At 41.4% G+C, this 15,371-nt stretch overlaps 2 protein-coding genes across 9 annotated transcripts in view; both read left to right on the top strand.

Moving 5' to 3' along the window:
* LOC105492044 (armadillo repeat containing 2) overlaps positions 1-15,371 on the top strand; it is a 161,954-nt gene that overhangs the window by 26,720 nt on the left and 119,863 nt on the right. For all 8 annotated transcript variants that reach the window (XM_011758886.3, XM_011758883.2, XM_011758887.2 and 5 more), the window contains one exon: positions 1,944-2,151. In XM_011758886.3, coding sequence (XP_011757188.2) covers positions 1,944-2,151 — 208 coding nt within the window. The remainder of the gene's footprint in view (positions 1-1,943; positions 2,152-15,371) is intronic.
* LOC139363279 (retrotransposon-derived protein PEG10) lies at positions 4,318-9,271 on the top strand (the record flags this gene model as incomplete). Its single annotated transcript, XM_071096282.1, is given in 4 exon segments — positions 4,318-4,498; positions 4,501-4,699; positions 4,701-4,917; positions 4,919-9,271. Coding segments are annotated over 4 exon segments (954 nt in total), but the record flags the coding sequence as incomplete, so codon positions are not given.

Raw genomic sequence — 15,371 nt, forward strand, 5'->3', positions numbered from 1 at the left:
GCAGCTCTTCGTTGTAGTAATAACTGACAAGCTTACTCCGGTAGATTTGAAGATAGACAGGTGTAGCTCCTCGACCAATAGGTATGGTTGGGTTCCCCTTCTAGAAGCTCCGTGATGGCCAGGACTTGTTCACCATGGCTTCATCCATGCAGTGAACAGCACCTGGCACATAGTGGTGGGTGCTTCATAAATATTCAGGGAGTGAATGAATAAGAAAAACGAATGCTAAAAGATAACGATAGGCTAAAAGTACTTTGTAATCGGAAACAGAATGTGTGCTTCATAATTCAGTAGTAAAGTCATTGAAGGTGGTGTGGTGGTATGGAGAGAGCCCTAGCCCAGAAGTCAGGATTCTTGGGTTCCAGTCATCATAATGACAATAACTTCTAGGTTTTGAGCGTGCTAGCACCATATAAGTCACTTTACTAGGCCACATCATTTTAAATCTCACCACATCCCCAAGAGGTGGGGACCACAGAAGGTGGTGTGTATTGAGCATCCACATCACAGAGCCGGTGCTCAGGGGGGCCTGCACTCAAACCCAAGTCTGAGCCAAAGCCTGTGTTCTTCCCACCCCGTGGGCCTGGCTCTCCCTGTGACTTTAGGTCATTTAACCTTTGGATTCTCAATTTTCTCATCTGAAAAAAAAAAATAAGAAGCCTAGAATCTCTAAGGTTCCTTTCAGTTTTAAAATTTAGTGTTTTGAAAGCAGGGAGTTTGGTCAGAGGGATAGAATAGGTGGTTTTGTTATTATTAGTTTTTATTGGTTTGTTGGTTTCTTAGTAAGTACAGAAAAGGAAAGGAAACCTTGAGTCATTTTGAAAAATCTTGCAAAACAGTAGGTATTTTTCTACATGAAACTCATCCCCACCCCCCAACACACTGTATTATGGGAGATTTACTCTCTTCCCCTTTAACAAAATGTTTTCTCACCGACTACAGCCTTGTGGCAGCATAGACAATAAGCTATTCCTAATACCAATTTGCTGAAAAGGGAAGTGCTATATTATTATATGTCTAAAAATCTGGAGTCATAAACAAAAATGATGTCTTCTTGCAACTCTATCTTATCCCTCTTTAGAGGTATGTTTCAATGCCCTGTCCTTTCCATTGCAGAGTAGTGGTCTACTAGGCTAGGCCTCCACAATCCACCCCTCACCCCTCTAATCACCTCTCCTCCTCTTCGCCTCCTTGCACACTGCATTCCTGCTATTCCTTGAGCACCCCAGGCACAGTGGGTGCTGAAGAGTCCCCCACTTCAGCCTACCTTGGGGCCTCTGTACCAGCTGATCTCTCTGCTCAAAATACTGACCCTGGTGGCTGGATGCCTCACCCCAGAAAGGATTTGTCCTCCCTACCCTACTGTACCCACCCTATTCCCAATCCCCTTAACCCTTCTCCACTTTTATACTTTGCTTTTTTCCCATAGCACTTATTATCTTATAACACCATGTATACCTTATTTATTATGGTGATTGCTTGTTTTCTGTTTATTAGGATGTAAGCCCTGTGAGATCAGGGATCTGTTTTGATGCACACCAAGTGCGTAGGACAGTGTTTGATATGGGGGAGCCACTCAGTAAATGTTTTTTGAATGAAAAATTGCATGATCAAATTCAGGAGGAAGAGCTGCTGTTATGGAACACAGGACTACTTCTGTGGACTAGGTAGTTTATAAGCCTGAAGTCGAGAGTTTGCCTTCAGGTAGACTCTAAGCTGATAGAGATAAGATTCTATACATTTTTACCTGCAGAACTGATGGTGCTAGGCTTAAGATACTGGTCTTGTGTATGCTCAGAAAGGCTTTGGCCATAAAATTCTGGACTTAATTATAAGCAATGTATAACTTTAAAATCATATAAATTCTTAGATTGAAAAATAACATTGAAAGGTAGTGATTCCTAAAATAAGAATAACAAAACATTTTCTTGGTTATATTGCAGCAAAGAAGACAGTGGAATCCAAAGAAACAGTTATGATGGGGGACTCTGTGGTGAAAATAAATGGGATTTATTTAACAAAATCAAATGCTATTTGCCACTTAAAGAGTCACCCACTTCAGCTAACTTATGATGGAGGCTTCAGTGAAATAAAGGAGCAAGAAATGTTCAAAGGAACAACATCCTTACCGTCTCATCTCAAGAGTGGAGGGTCAGTATTCTTTTTATTTAATTTTCTGGTCAGGATAATGATGTCATTTACCAGTTTCATCTGTATCTTATATAGATGATTGGTTTGCTTTTTCTCTTTTATATAAGCAAATTTTATGTTAAGGGTACATGAATAGGAGAGACTACTTCTCATGGCCAAATCGAGTTGATTTTATATCATTCCTCATGTAATGCTCAAGAAAACCTTTATTCATGACTGTCACAGTGCTGCTTCTGTAGGACTATCAGAATAAGATTTAGTTGGACTATTCTAGCCATCCCTTGAGTGATAATCATTCCATTTGTGTGTTATTTGGGATTCTTGCATGGCCTGGAATCTCCTATTGTCTCCCTTTGGGTTAGTTCACTGTCCTTAACTCCGCAAGAGTGGACACTTACTTTATTCTTCAGTAGATCTTGGATTAAATATTTATTTTGCAAACTAATGGCTAAAACAGAAGAGTCCTATAGATTTCAGTTATCTCTGAGATCCCTCCATTAGTCCCTCATAAATGAATGATTGGGAATTACTTTATTTCATACCATGTTCCTAGATAGGGTTTCCTTGAGAATCAATATTCCTACCATATTAAGGATCTGTGGAGAAATGCTTGCTGTTTGGACTGTGAATTCTTACCCTGGTGTTTTACTGAAGAAACCTTGAATAATTGGTGCCTGGAATGGGGGAAAGAGTGGAGAGAACAGGCTCTGTTTTCCAGTCCCAGCCAGTAATGATGCTAAGAGAGGCAGAACGTCTTGAACTGGACAGGTCACTCAGTTTAAGATATTTTTTTCTAGGACTTTCCATTGGGTCATCATGGATAACTGCCCAGTTCAGATTTGCTTAACAAGATTAAATTCCATGAGCCATTTTAAGATCAAGTATTTCTTACCCTCACGTTAGATTTCGAGTCTGATTTTGGCTTGGACACATGTAGCATGCTCAAAACTTTTCCCCCAAGTGGCTGCTTGGCAGCTTGTTTAGCTGAACCGACCTTGTCTGCTGACACAGCCTGAAGAGTGTCACACACACGGAATTTATATTAAGCAACCTAGTAGTCCTTGTAATGTCGTTTTGCATTCAGAACATTTTTTTAAATTAAAGGAAAAATGAAATGTCTCCTTAAGTGGAAGAGAACGACTTCAAATTGGGACTTTGGGAGTTGAGTAGAAAACATCAAACTGGCCATTGCAGACAAATCGTTTCCAGTTGGTGAATAAGAATAGGCTGTGGACCTCGGAGCTTAAACATAAAAGGCAGCAGGAAAACTTGTGTTTCTTTCAGTATTTAAGTAAAAAGGAAACATTTATCTTGCTGCATCCATCCTTACAGTAATGAAAGTTGACTAGAAAAACCAGACAAGAGCTATTTAATTTGTTTATTTGCAAACCTTCAGATGTGGCAGAATAATCTGGAAAGCCAGAGTTCATTATGTCTTCCTCATTCTGGAACTTCAGGGGCATTTTCAGTTACATGTTTTATCCCACAAACAGCAAAAGACAAATCAGTTAGCACTTCTTCCTCACTGTCCAAAATTATGAGGTGTTGGCAACAGCGCTAATTGTTTTCTTTGTGTTTTGTTAGGACAGCTTTTGTATCATATAAGGATTGTGTCTAAGTTGGGTTTGCAATGTACCCTGGCAAGGTTAATTTTCAGTAACATTTTTGCTTTATGAATCTTTACCTCCTTTAATCATTGGGTGGAATTTTGTTGGAGTGGTGCCAAAAAAGAAAAAAGTTTATATAGTAGGATTAAAACAAACCAGAAAATGGAAACTCTTAGCAATTCTTTCATAAATGACATTAGTGAATCAGTCTGGGACACTTGATAATTGTTTCTTGTAAACTAATTTAAGTGACTAATTCCAAGAAACAATCTTTGCTATGCAATGGACTATTCCCAGTTTTGATGCTAGAGCCCTACCCTCAATTAACATTTTTTCATCTTTAGACCATAAAGTGAAAATGAAGACTCTTGTCAGTGAGCTGGGCTGGCAGGAGCAGGGAGGGTTGAGGAGTGTGTAAGTAGACCGTGGAAAGGGGACAGAGTGGGTGAGGACACACTCCTAGTGTGGGGACCTTGCAGGCTTGTCCAGTGTGAGAGTGGCCACCTGGGTGGTGTGTGTTTGTCTGGCTGGGAGAGGAAGGAGCATTTTATTTCCATGAAACTGCAGTAATTGTATACTCTCATTTAAAATATGGATAATTCAGATATGGGATGGACTGGAGTTCAACTTTATGCTGGTTATGGTGGAAAAAGGATTTGCTAAGCAAAGTATCATTGTAAACAATATTTTAGAGGACTATTTAACTTTACAAAAGAGAACACACTCTCAAGCACGTATGGAATGCCATCCTCAAACCTCGTGCCAGTTATAATAGTCTCCATATGCCCATTTAGGGATTCATTTAAGGTCTGGCAGACTTGCTCCTCAGCAATACTTCACCATCACTTGCTTTGTATTACTATATGGATTAAAAGTAATGCAGCCGCCATTAACAAAATGTGTGTATGCTCCATCCATTCATCCACCCATCCACCCATCCACCCACCGACATATTCACCCACACACCCATTCATCCACCCATCCACCTATCTATCCACCCATTCACTCATCTACTCATCCACTCATCTGCCCACCCATCCACCCATCCATCTGTCTACCTACCCACCCATCCATCATTCATCCATCTATCCATCCATCCATCCATCCATCCATCCATCCATCCATCCATCCACTCATCTATATATTTACCCATCTATCCAACCCATTCACCCATCCATCCACCTATCCACCCATCCATCTATCTACCCATTCACCCATCCATATATCTCCACATCCATCCACCCATTCACCCATCCATCCACCTATCCACCCATCCATCCACCTATCCACCCATCCATTCATCCATCCATCCATTCATACATCCATATACCCATCTACCCATTCATCCACCCATTCACCTATCCATGCACCCATTCACCCATCACCCTATCCATCCACCCATTTATCCATTCACCCATCTATTCATTCACCTATCCACCTACCCATCTACCCATCCATCCATCCATCCATCCATCCATCCATCCATCCATCCATGGAATCTCTTTCAAAGCAGATGAATCTCTTTACCTGCTTTAAAAATCTTTTAAGGCTTTCTGTGTAAATGTTCAAACTGTCATGTTTTGGAAATGTGATCTTTAGGAGGAAAGCCCAAGAGCAGCCAACTGTTGTGGAGAGTCAGGGACTCTTCCTGAGGAGCCAGAATCTCTGGACTTAGGTTTGATTCTCTTTCAGCCACTTGATTTAGCTGTATGTGGCAAGTCTGTTAACACTTTCAGGGGCTCAGTTTTCTAATGTATAAAATGGAAATAACTCTGCTCTTTTACGGCTGTCTCCTTCTAGCCCTCACTGTAGGTTGTGGAATGATGACTAAGGCTTGAAAGCCTTACTAATAAACTATCAAGTGCTCTTAGTATTGTTGGAATAAAAAATAAGAAAAGAGGGCTTCTGGTTAAAGGCACAAAGGCATTCTCTAGTAATTCAATGAAAGCAGCAAAGAATGAAAAACAGAGAAGTAAATTTCATCAATGAAACAAAAAAATGGCTACGACCCTGAACTACACAACATGAAGCAAACTTTACACTGCAGTATGAGCTTGATGTTTGTTGGTCTGCCTGACAAACAGGCCTTCTTGCATTGTGTAATAAATCCTGCTCAATCCATATTTGGAGAAAGGCTAGCCCTATCTTCCCTGTGTCCCTCCCAGGGATGGTTATGTGGCCCAGGGCTGGCTAATGAGAGTTCCAACCCCAGCTACAGCAGTTGATTCAGGGATGGGCACATGATCCAAGCCAGGCTGGTTGCATTCCTCAATGGGACTTTCACCAAGGCCTTTGGGGAAAGTGCTCTTTCTCCAGGTTCACAAACTATAAAGATGATGTGGTCTTGGAGCTGACAGTGGCCTTTCCACAGCCTTATGGAGAGAGGTTCTGAGAGGGAAGTGGTATATAAACAAAAAAAAAAAACAAAAAATGAATATAATGATCAAGTTCAAGGATGATATATAAACCTCTAGATCCAGCTGTGCCTGAAGTCACCACATCAACATTGTAGAATACTATTTTGTGAGCCAATATGTTCCTTTTTCCCTCTCCTTCCTTCTTTTCTTTTTCTTTTCTTCTCTCTCCTTCCTTCCTACCTTCCTTCCTTCCTTTTTTTTTTTTTTTTTTTTTTTTTTACGGAGTCTAGCTCTGTTGCCAGGATGGCGTGCAGTGGCACGATCTTGGCTCACTGCAACCTCCACCTCCCTGGTTCAAGCGATTCTCCTGCCTCAGCCTGCCGAGTAGATGGGATTACAGGCATGCACCACCACGCCAAGCTAATTTTTGTATTTTTAGTACAGATGGGGTTTCACCATGTTGGCCAGGATGGTCTTGATCTCCTGACCTTGTGATCTGCCCACCTCAGCCTCCCAAAGTGCTGCGATTACAGGCATGAGCCACCGTGGCTGGCTGGCTTTCTTGCTTTCTTGCTTGCTTTCTTTCTCTTTCTTTCTTTTCTTTCTTTCTTTCTTTCTTTCTTTCTTTCTTTCTTTCTTTCTTTCTTTCTTGCTTGCTTGCTTGCTTGCTTGCTTGCTTGCTTGCTTTCTTTCTCTCTCTCTCTCTTTCTCTCTTTCTCTCTTTCTCTCTTTCTCTCTCTCTTTCTCTCTCTCGCTCTCTCTTCTTTCTCTTTCTTTTTCTTTCTTCTTTCTTTTCTTCTCTCTCTCGTCTCCCCTCCTTCCTTCCTTCCTTCCTTCCTTCCTTCCTTCCTTCCTTCCTTCCTTCCGGGAGAGTTTGTGATACTTTAGATTAGGTTTTGTCACTTGGACCATTGCATTCATAAGAATCTAGTTAGCCTTCCAGACCCTAAGAAATCTAGATGATAACAAGGGGTAATTTGAAAGTAGACACATACCTTCTCAGACCTTGAGCAAGAAACAGATTTTACTAAAAGTGAGTCTCTTAATTTAGAAAGGTGTACTCAATATTTAATTAAAGAGATGAGATCTAACGATGTGGGCAGGCTGTGGGAGCAGGGAGTATGCACTGTGTAAGGACTCCATTCAAGATCCAGATCATGAAGTGAGGGGGAGGATGGAGCTGAGGATGACAGACACTCCTGGTTACATGTGAGCCAGCTAGTTTGTGTGTGTGTGTGTGTGTTTGGGGGGAGGGGCTTGATACATTAGAATTTAAGGAACCCAGCATGTGAAAGGGCTTTTCTGTGCATCACAGCAACCTGCTCCACACGAACCAAGGGAACATACACTCCCAGGTCAGCAAAGGTAATGGATTTGGTGATTGCAAGTTTAAGAAAACGAACTACAGTTTAAGCTACAGAATACCGTCGTTCGCGCTTTCTATGGATCTTATTCAGTGTCAATAAATAAATGGCTCTGTTTAAAGGTAAATACTATTAAGACAGGAATCAGCGTGGGATTCCAACTTAGATGTATAAGGAACATAGCAAAAGACAAATGAAGAAGCAGATCACAGATGGTATTACCCTCCAAAAACAAACAATTTTCCACAGTCTCAGAGAAATTATAGAGAACGTGATCATTCTCTTTAAAAAAAAAAAAAAAGGTCCAGGTGCGGTGGCTCACACCTGTAATCCCAACACTTTGGGAGGCCGAGGGGGGTGGATCATGAGGTCAGGAAATCGAGACCATCCTGGCTAATACAGTGAAACCCCGTCTCTACCAAAAATACAAAAAAATTAGCCAGGCATAGTGACGGGCGCCTGTAGTCCCAGCTCCTTGGGAGGTTGAGGCAGGAGAATGGTGTGAACCCTGGAGGCAAAGCTTGCAGTGAGCCGAGATCACGCCACTGCACTCCAGCCTGGGTGACAGAGTGAGACGCCATCTCAAAAAAAAAAAAAAAAAGAAAACACTGTTCTTTGGGTTATAAGAATTTAAATTATAGATTATGAGCCCACATAAGGAGATGAAAAATAAGCTTACAGTACGCAAAAAAGAAATGAAAGAAAAATGTATCAAGAGGAAAGCCACATTAGGAATAAAAATTAGAATAAAACAGCTGAAAATACAATAGGACATGGTGGACAGGCTAGAAGAAATTATACAAAAAGAAATGAATAATAATAAAGCTATGAAAATGATTGTTGAGATAGAGACAGAAGAATGAAACTTGTTTTCCTGAAGAAGATAATTCTCTTCCTTCACTTCCTCTGCTAACACTATCTTACTGTGAATTGTCAGACACTTTTCTAAGTGCTTTACATATATTAAGTCATTTAATATTCACAACAACTCATGAAGAATGGAAGAGATCAGAGCAGAAAGAAGAAAAATATTAAGACATAATAGAAGAAAACTTTCTAGAACAAATACTTAAATCTGAAGCTCAAATGGACACATGGTATTCTAAGAAAATTTGATATGGAATAATCCACACTAAGACATTTCCACCAGTGCTCAGCACTAGAACACTACCCAGTACATAGTACACACTCAGTGAATAATTGTTGATTGGGCGGGCAAATGAAGAAAGTTTCCTATGGCCATCCTGGCTGAACAAACGAGTCACATAAAAGGAGAAGGCAGCAGGCTGGCCCCTGGTTTTCTTAAAGAATCACTCAGGGCCAGAAGGCAGTAATGTCTATGAAGTCCTGAGTATAATAAGGGGTAACTGAAGAATTGTATTGCCAGTCAAATTGTACAGAGGCAACAGATAGACACTTTCAATATGAATGAACTGAGGGAATATACTACTCATGCACTTTCCAGAAAACTTGTAGACAACAAAATGATGAGTCAAAATTCAAAACCTAGAAATGAAGAAGCTATGGTAAAAGCATTCATGGTGAGTACAGTAATGATTTTGTTTTCGTATTGGATTAAAACTAAACAACTCTGGTTATGGAAAAGAAACCTTGACTATGTGGTAGTAATATAAATGACCAAAACCAGTACTTGGGAGGAAGTGTGAGTACTGATTTCTTTATATTCATAATGGGGAATAGATTTGTCAGTAGCTAAAGTCTGAAATTGAAATATATACTTGAAAAAATAATGATTTCAGCATCCTAATGTTTTTCATTACTTTTTTCTTAACTTTAGAGAGATCTTTTAGAAACTATTATTTCTTTGTGAAGACCCATTCATCTGAAGTTCTACAGTTCCTTCAGTTTCACCTCAATTTCTGTTTCTCTGTTAAGTTCAAGCAAAATTTATACTTAATGCTTTTTCACTACAATATAATGTATGGTATGATACTGTTTATATGTATACATTTACCTGCCCTCCCTCCTGCCCTTCTGTTCTTTCATTCTTCTATCTTTTCCTTTGAACATATGCAGAAATATGTCTGGAATGATGTTGACCACATATTATGATGTTTATTTCTGGGTGGTGGGATCCTGGATAATTTTTTAAAAATCTTCTTTGTACTTTATTATATTGCCTGGCCTTTAAAAATAATAAATATATCATTTTTTTCAAAAACAATGTAGTCATTATTCTTTTAAGAAATTAAGAGCAATGTGGCTGAGAAACTTTCCATTTGGAAAAGACAAGACATTGGCCTGATTTTGTAGAGGCCCTTCTTGTTTCTGTCCAATAAGCATTTCCTGGTAAGCAATGCCCTGTGCTAAGGGTTTGGAAGATAGAGGAGTTGACCCTGTCCCTGAGGAGCTTACCAGCATGTCAGGCCTTGCTTCTCAAGTATGTTCCCTGGACCAGCAGCATCAGCATCCTCTGGGAGCCTGTTAGAAATGCAGAACCTCGGTCCCCAGACTTACCAAATTAGAATCTGCATTTTTATAAGATCTCCAAGTGCTTTGAATGCACACACGAGGTCTCGAAGCACTGTTCAAAGATGAACTCGAATGCTGGAGGAATGAAAGGGGAACTGAAAGAAGGTATCCTGAGAGTTTAGAGGTCAGAGCAGCTAATTCTGACTTGAGGATCAAGGGAAAATTCCTAGAGTAGTTGGGATTTGGGGGTACATTTTGAAGGTTGATTTTCATGAGGGATGGAGCACTGTGTTCTTGGCTAAAGGAGGAGCATAAGCCAGAGGTGGGATTTGACGTGGCAGTGGCAGGAGGCATCCTGAGGCTGCAAGCCATAGTGCTGAGCAGCGTGTCTGGAAGGGAAGTTAAGGACACACGACAGATGGCCTTCAATGCCACTCCCAGGCATGTGGGTCCATTGTTTAAATAAAGGTGCACCACTGAGAGGTGACTTTCGCTGTCAGTTATGTGAAGGACGAATGGGGAGAGGAGAGCCTGGGACAAAGGAAGCCATTGGGAAGCGGTTGCAGCAGTTCTAGCGTAAGGTGAGGGGAGCATGGCACCAGGGCATTCAGAATGGAAAGAAGAGATGGAACCCTGCATTGCACTGGTTATCACAGTAGCATGCTGCAGAAGAGGCCAGTCACAGCCACTGCTCCCTGTACTGAACGAAGTCCTCCCAGATGCAGCACTGACAAGTTACAAGGGCTTTTCACATGCAGTGCCTTGAAACTGTGGGGCTTTGAATGTTAAGGGGAGTATGAAACCATGAGCCTTTACTCTTAAGCTAAGGAAATTTAAGGTTAACTAAGTTAAGCTAACGTGGATAGCGACAAAGCAATATATCTAATCGTGTATATATATATAGAACTTTAGTAATAACCAGTTAGTGATTATTGAAAAAGGTGCCAAGGTTGTGTGTGTGTGTGTGTGTGTGTGTGTATTTTAGTCTTGTGCCCAAGCCAACACTATTAAGTACCTTGGAGGACTTTCTTAAAATTTTGATCTTACAGACATCCCTTTAAAACCATGTCCTTTAATTTCAAGTGTTTCTGTATAGCTGTTTAAGTAGAGTGTTTAAGTTTAGTAATTAAGAAAAAGTGATAATCTGACTGGATGCAGTGACTCACACCTGTGATCTCAGCACTTTGGGAGGCTGAGGTTAGGAATTCAAGACCAGCCTGTCCAACATGGTGAAACCCCATTTCTACCAAAAATGCAAAAAAATTAGCTGGGTGTAGTCCCAGCTACTTGGGAGGCTGAGGCAGGAGAATTGCTTGAACCCAGGAGGCAGAGGTTGCAGTAAGCTGAGATCGCACCCCTGCACTCCAGCCTGGGTGACAGAGTGAGACTCCATCACACACAAAAAAAGAAAAGAAAAAGTGATAATCTGTCTGGAAACTGTATATCTGGTGCTTTAGGCTCTGAAACATGCTGAGGGGACCCTCCCTCCGTTGTCCACCCCTCCGTTGGTATTACCAAATTGCAGTCGAAGTATTGAAGAGACTATAAAGCAGGATCAGCAAACTAAGGCCCATGAGCTAAATCCAGCCCATTACCTGTTTTTATAAATACAACTGTATTGGAACACAACCACACTCATCATTTACCTATTGTCCATGGCCATCTTCCAGCAAGAGTTGAGTACTTATGACAGAAACTCTGTGGCCACAAAGCCTAAAACATTTACTACCTTGAACCTACACAACTTGAATCTAGTTTGAAAAATGAAGTGTCTTTTTCTTATGGCAAGGATAAGTTTAGTTCAAAAGTTGCTAAATTTTCTCTTACCCATAAGCATCCTTTACAATTTCCTTGCATGTCATTTTTTCCAAAGTGGAAATAAATTTATTGACTTTTTAAACATTCCAAATGCTTCTATTTAATCTACTTCTTAATATTTGTTTATTCCTCTAAAGTAGGAATAAACAAACTACAGCCAGCCAGGTCTGGTGGCTCACGCCTGTAATCCCAGCACATTGGGAGGCCAAGGTGGACCAATCACCTGTGGTTGGGAGTTCGAGACCCACTTGGCCAACATGGTAAAACCCCATCTCTACTAAAAATCCAAAAATTAGCCAGGTGTGGTGGCACATGCCTGTAATCCCAACTACTTGGGAGGCTGTGGCAAGAGAATCACTTGAGCCTGGGAGGTAGAGGTTGCAGTGAGCAGAGATCACACCACTGCACTATAGCCTGGGCGACAGAGCAAGACTGTCTCAAAACAAACAAACAAACAAACAGACAAACTACAGCCCAGGAGTGAAATCTGGCCATCCATCTGGTGTTTGTCTGTTTGTTTTGTTTTTCTTTTTTACAGCCCTTGAGCTAAGAATGGTTTATATACTTTTTAAAATCATTACGTTTTAAATGGTTGTGAATGTAGCCACGTAGTACCTGAGTACCTGGATTTTCCCACTTGGCCTACAAAGCCAAGTATTATATATTATCTATACCTACAGCATATATTATCTAGCTCTTTAGGGAAAAAGCTTGCTAACCTCTGACTAAAGAACTTTAGTCATAATAATTAGAAGAACTGTCAGAATTACAGCAAAATCTGAATTTTTTAGTTTTTTTTTTTTTTGAAACAGAGTCTTGCTCTGTTGCCCAGGCTAGAGTGCAGTGATGCAATCTTGGCTCACTGCAGCCTCCACCTCCCAGGCTCAAGCGATTCTCCTGCCTCAGCCTCCCAAGTAGCTGGGATTACAGGTGCACGCCACCACACCCAGCTAATTTTTGTATTTTTAGTAGAGATATGGTTTCGCCATGTTGGCTAGGCTGGTCTTGAACTCCTGACCTCAAATGATTCGCCCACCTCAGCCTCCCAAAGTGCTGTGGTTACAGGCATGAGCCGCCATCCCTGGCTAATTTTATAGTATTTTTAAAAAATATACTTGTATTTCTTTGGGGTGCATGTGGTCCAGAAGTAGATATTTTCCACATGATTGACTCATGGATGGGCAGTGGTAACTCAAGTCACTCCATGTATAGCACTGCCATAGCCACAGATTGGTTCTGGCTGTTCAGAGTGAAATGTAGGACCCTCCTCACTGATTGCAAGAGAAGACTTTGCTATTGCTCTTAAACATGTAGGCTGAGGAAGAGAGGCCTGGGAATGCTGTACCCATTTTGCTTTCATCAGAACTCCACCCTGGTTACAGCTGGAACTGAGGGAAAGGCAGGGCTAAGAGAATCGTAGAAAGATGCAGCCAAAGGTCTGATTGCACCATGCCTAAAACCCACCCTACCTGTCCACATTTGGGTTATGTGAGTCAATAAGTTCCATTTATTGTTTAAATCCATTAAAATTAGGTTTTTGTTATTTGTCGATTAAGATATCCTAACGAACAAAACAGTGCCGATCTGCCTCTACGAAGAATTTCACAGAGGAGCTTTAAGAATTAATTTCTGAAATTATTTTTGGTACATGAAAAATCATTGCAAAAAAAAAATGTAATTACAGTCTTTAATAATATGGAGCAGGAAACTAGGAAGAACAATTTTGCTGGATGACTGACTCAAGATCCAAAAACATCTGATAGGCAGGAATTCTTTGCCAAATGCAGCACTGTGGAATTTAGGAGGAATGAGCAAAGGCCCAACCTGGATGGGAAAATCTGCCTTAGTGCACACGCAGGAAAAGATTAGAGACACCCACCACTGTGATGTGGCCACCAAACTGCTAATGTCATTTTAGGCTGAAGTGTTACTTAGAACATCTCTCTGTCCTCAAGCAATACTACCTTTGGCTGAGTGCTGGGTTCCAGACTTTAAATGGGATCCAGACAAACAAACACTCACTTCAAGTAACTGAGTATCCTAGAAGAGATTTGAAATGGTATCATGTGAGGAACAGTTGAAGGGACTGGAGGAGTTTGCTGATGACATCAGCGATGACCACAATCATAATAGTAAACATGGATTATTTACCCTGTGCCTGGAACTGTGCCAACCAATTGCACATCCTATCATTTAGTCCTCACAACAGTCTCACATTGGGGGATAGTGTTATTTACCACCCCCTTATACAGATGAGGAAACCAAAACTTACCCGAGGTCACACAGCTATAAGTGGTTGAGCCATGGGATTTAAACCACAGGAGATGACTTTATGTGGGGAATGCAGCGTCTTTAAATATGTGCAGGATTATCAAGAAGGAAAAGGACAAAGATTTGTTTCATGCAGTTCCAATTAGTAGAACCAAGACCAATGAGTAGAGTTTACAGGAAAACAAATTGCTGTTGAGTACGTAAGTCCATCTATTCTTCCTTTTCTCCTTAACGGAGTGATTTTCTTTTCTTGATGCCTCTCTTCCCCATTCAGTCTTACCGTGGGACTTCAGCTCTATGGCTGTGTGGAAACCCTGGTAGGCTTCCCCCGCTATCCTGTTCCTCCAGGGCTACATTCTGTTCTTTCCTCTGCCTGAAATCCTGCCAACCCTTGATTTGTAGAACCTCTTGAATGTGTTCCTTCTTCTCCAGTTCCACTGTCACCCTCAGATTAGTCCTTGTTCATTCTCTCCAAGTCTCCTAAATACTCCCGTCATCGCACACCCCCAAATCCCATCACTTCCTTGTATAAGAACCTATGACAGTTCCTTATTGCCTGTCAAATCAGATTCATTTACTCAACCCACAGTGTGGGGCAACTGTTCCCAATACTTCTCAGTAGAAACCTTCTATGACTGTCTTACTTGCCCTGGGCACTTATCCCCTGCCCTCAGTATCAGGCTGCTTATGCCAGTCTTTATTTTCACTCGTGCTATTCCCCTTCTGAGAGTAGTGTTGTTGTCATTTGCTGGTTTAACTTTTTTTTTTTTTATTATTATTTTTTGAGGCAGAATCTTGCTCTTTCACCCAGGCTGGAGTGAAGTGATGCAATCTCAGCTCATTGCAACTTCCACCCCTCTGGGTTCAAGCGATTCTCCTGCCTCAGCCTCCTCAGTAGCTGGAATTACAGGCGCCCGCCACCAGGCCTGGCTAATTTTTGTATTTTTAGTAGAGATGGGGTTTCACCCTGTTGGTCAGGCTGGTCTTGAACTCCTGACCTTAAGTGATCCGCCTGCCTCAGCCTCCCAAAGTGCTGGGATTACAGGTGTGAGCCACTGCACCCTGCCTATTATTATTTTTGAGATAGGGTCTCACTCTGTCACCCAAGCTGGAATGCAGTGGCACAATCACAGCTCACTGCAGCCTCGACCTTCTGGGCTCAAGCGATCCTCCTGCCTCAGCTTCCAAAGTGGCTGGGGCTATAGTTGTGTGCCACCATGCTAGATAGTATAAAAATTTTTTTTAAAGGGAGGTCTTGCCATATTGCCCAGGCTGGTCTTGAGCTCCTTGAACTCCTAGGCGCAAGTGATCATCTCACCTAGGCCTTCCAAAGTGGTGGCATTACAGTCGTGAGCCACCATGCTGGCCAA

Source organism: Macaca nemestrina, chromosome 5 (genome assembly GCF_043159975.1).
Source record: "Macaca nemestrina isolate mMacNem1 chromosome 5, mMacNem.hap1, whole genome shotgun sequence".
Classification (NCBI taxonomy): domain Eukaryota; kingdom Metazoa; phylum Chordata; class Mammalia; order Primates; family Cercopithecidae; genus Macaca; species Macaca nemestrina.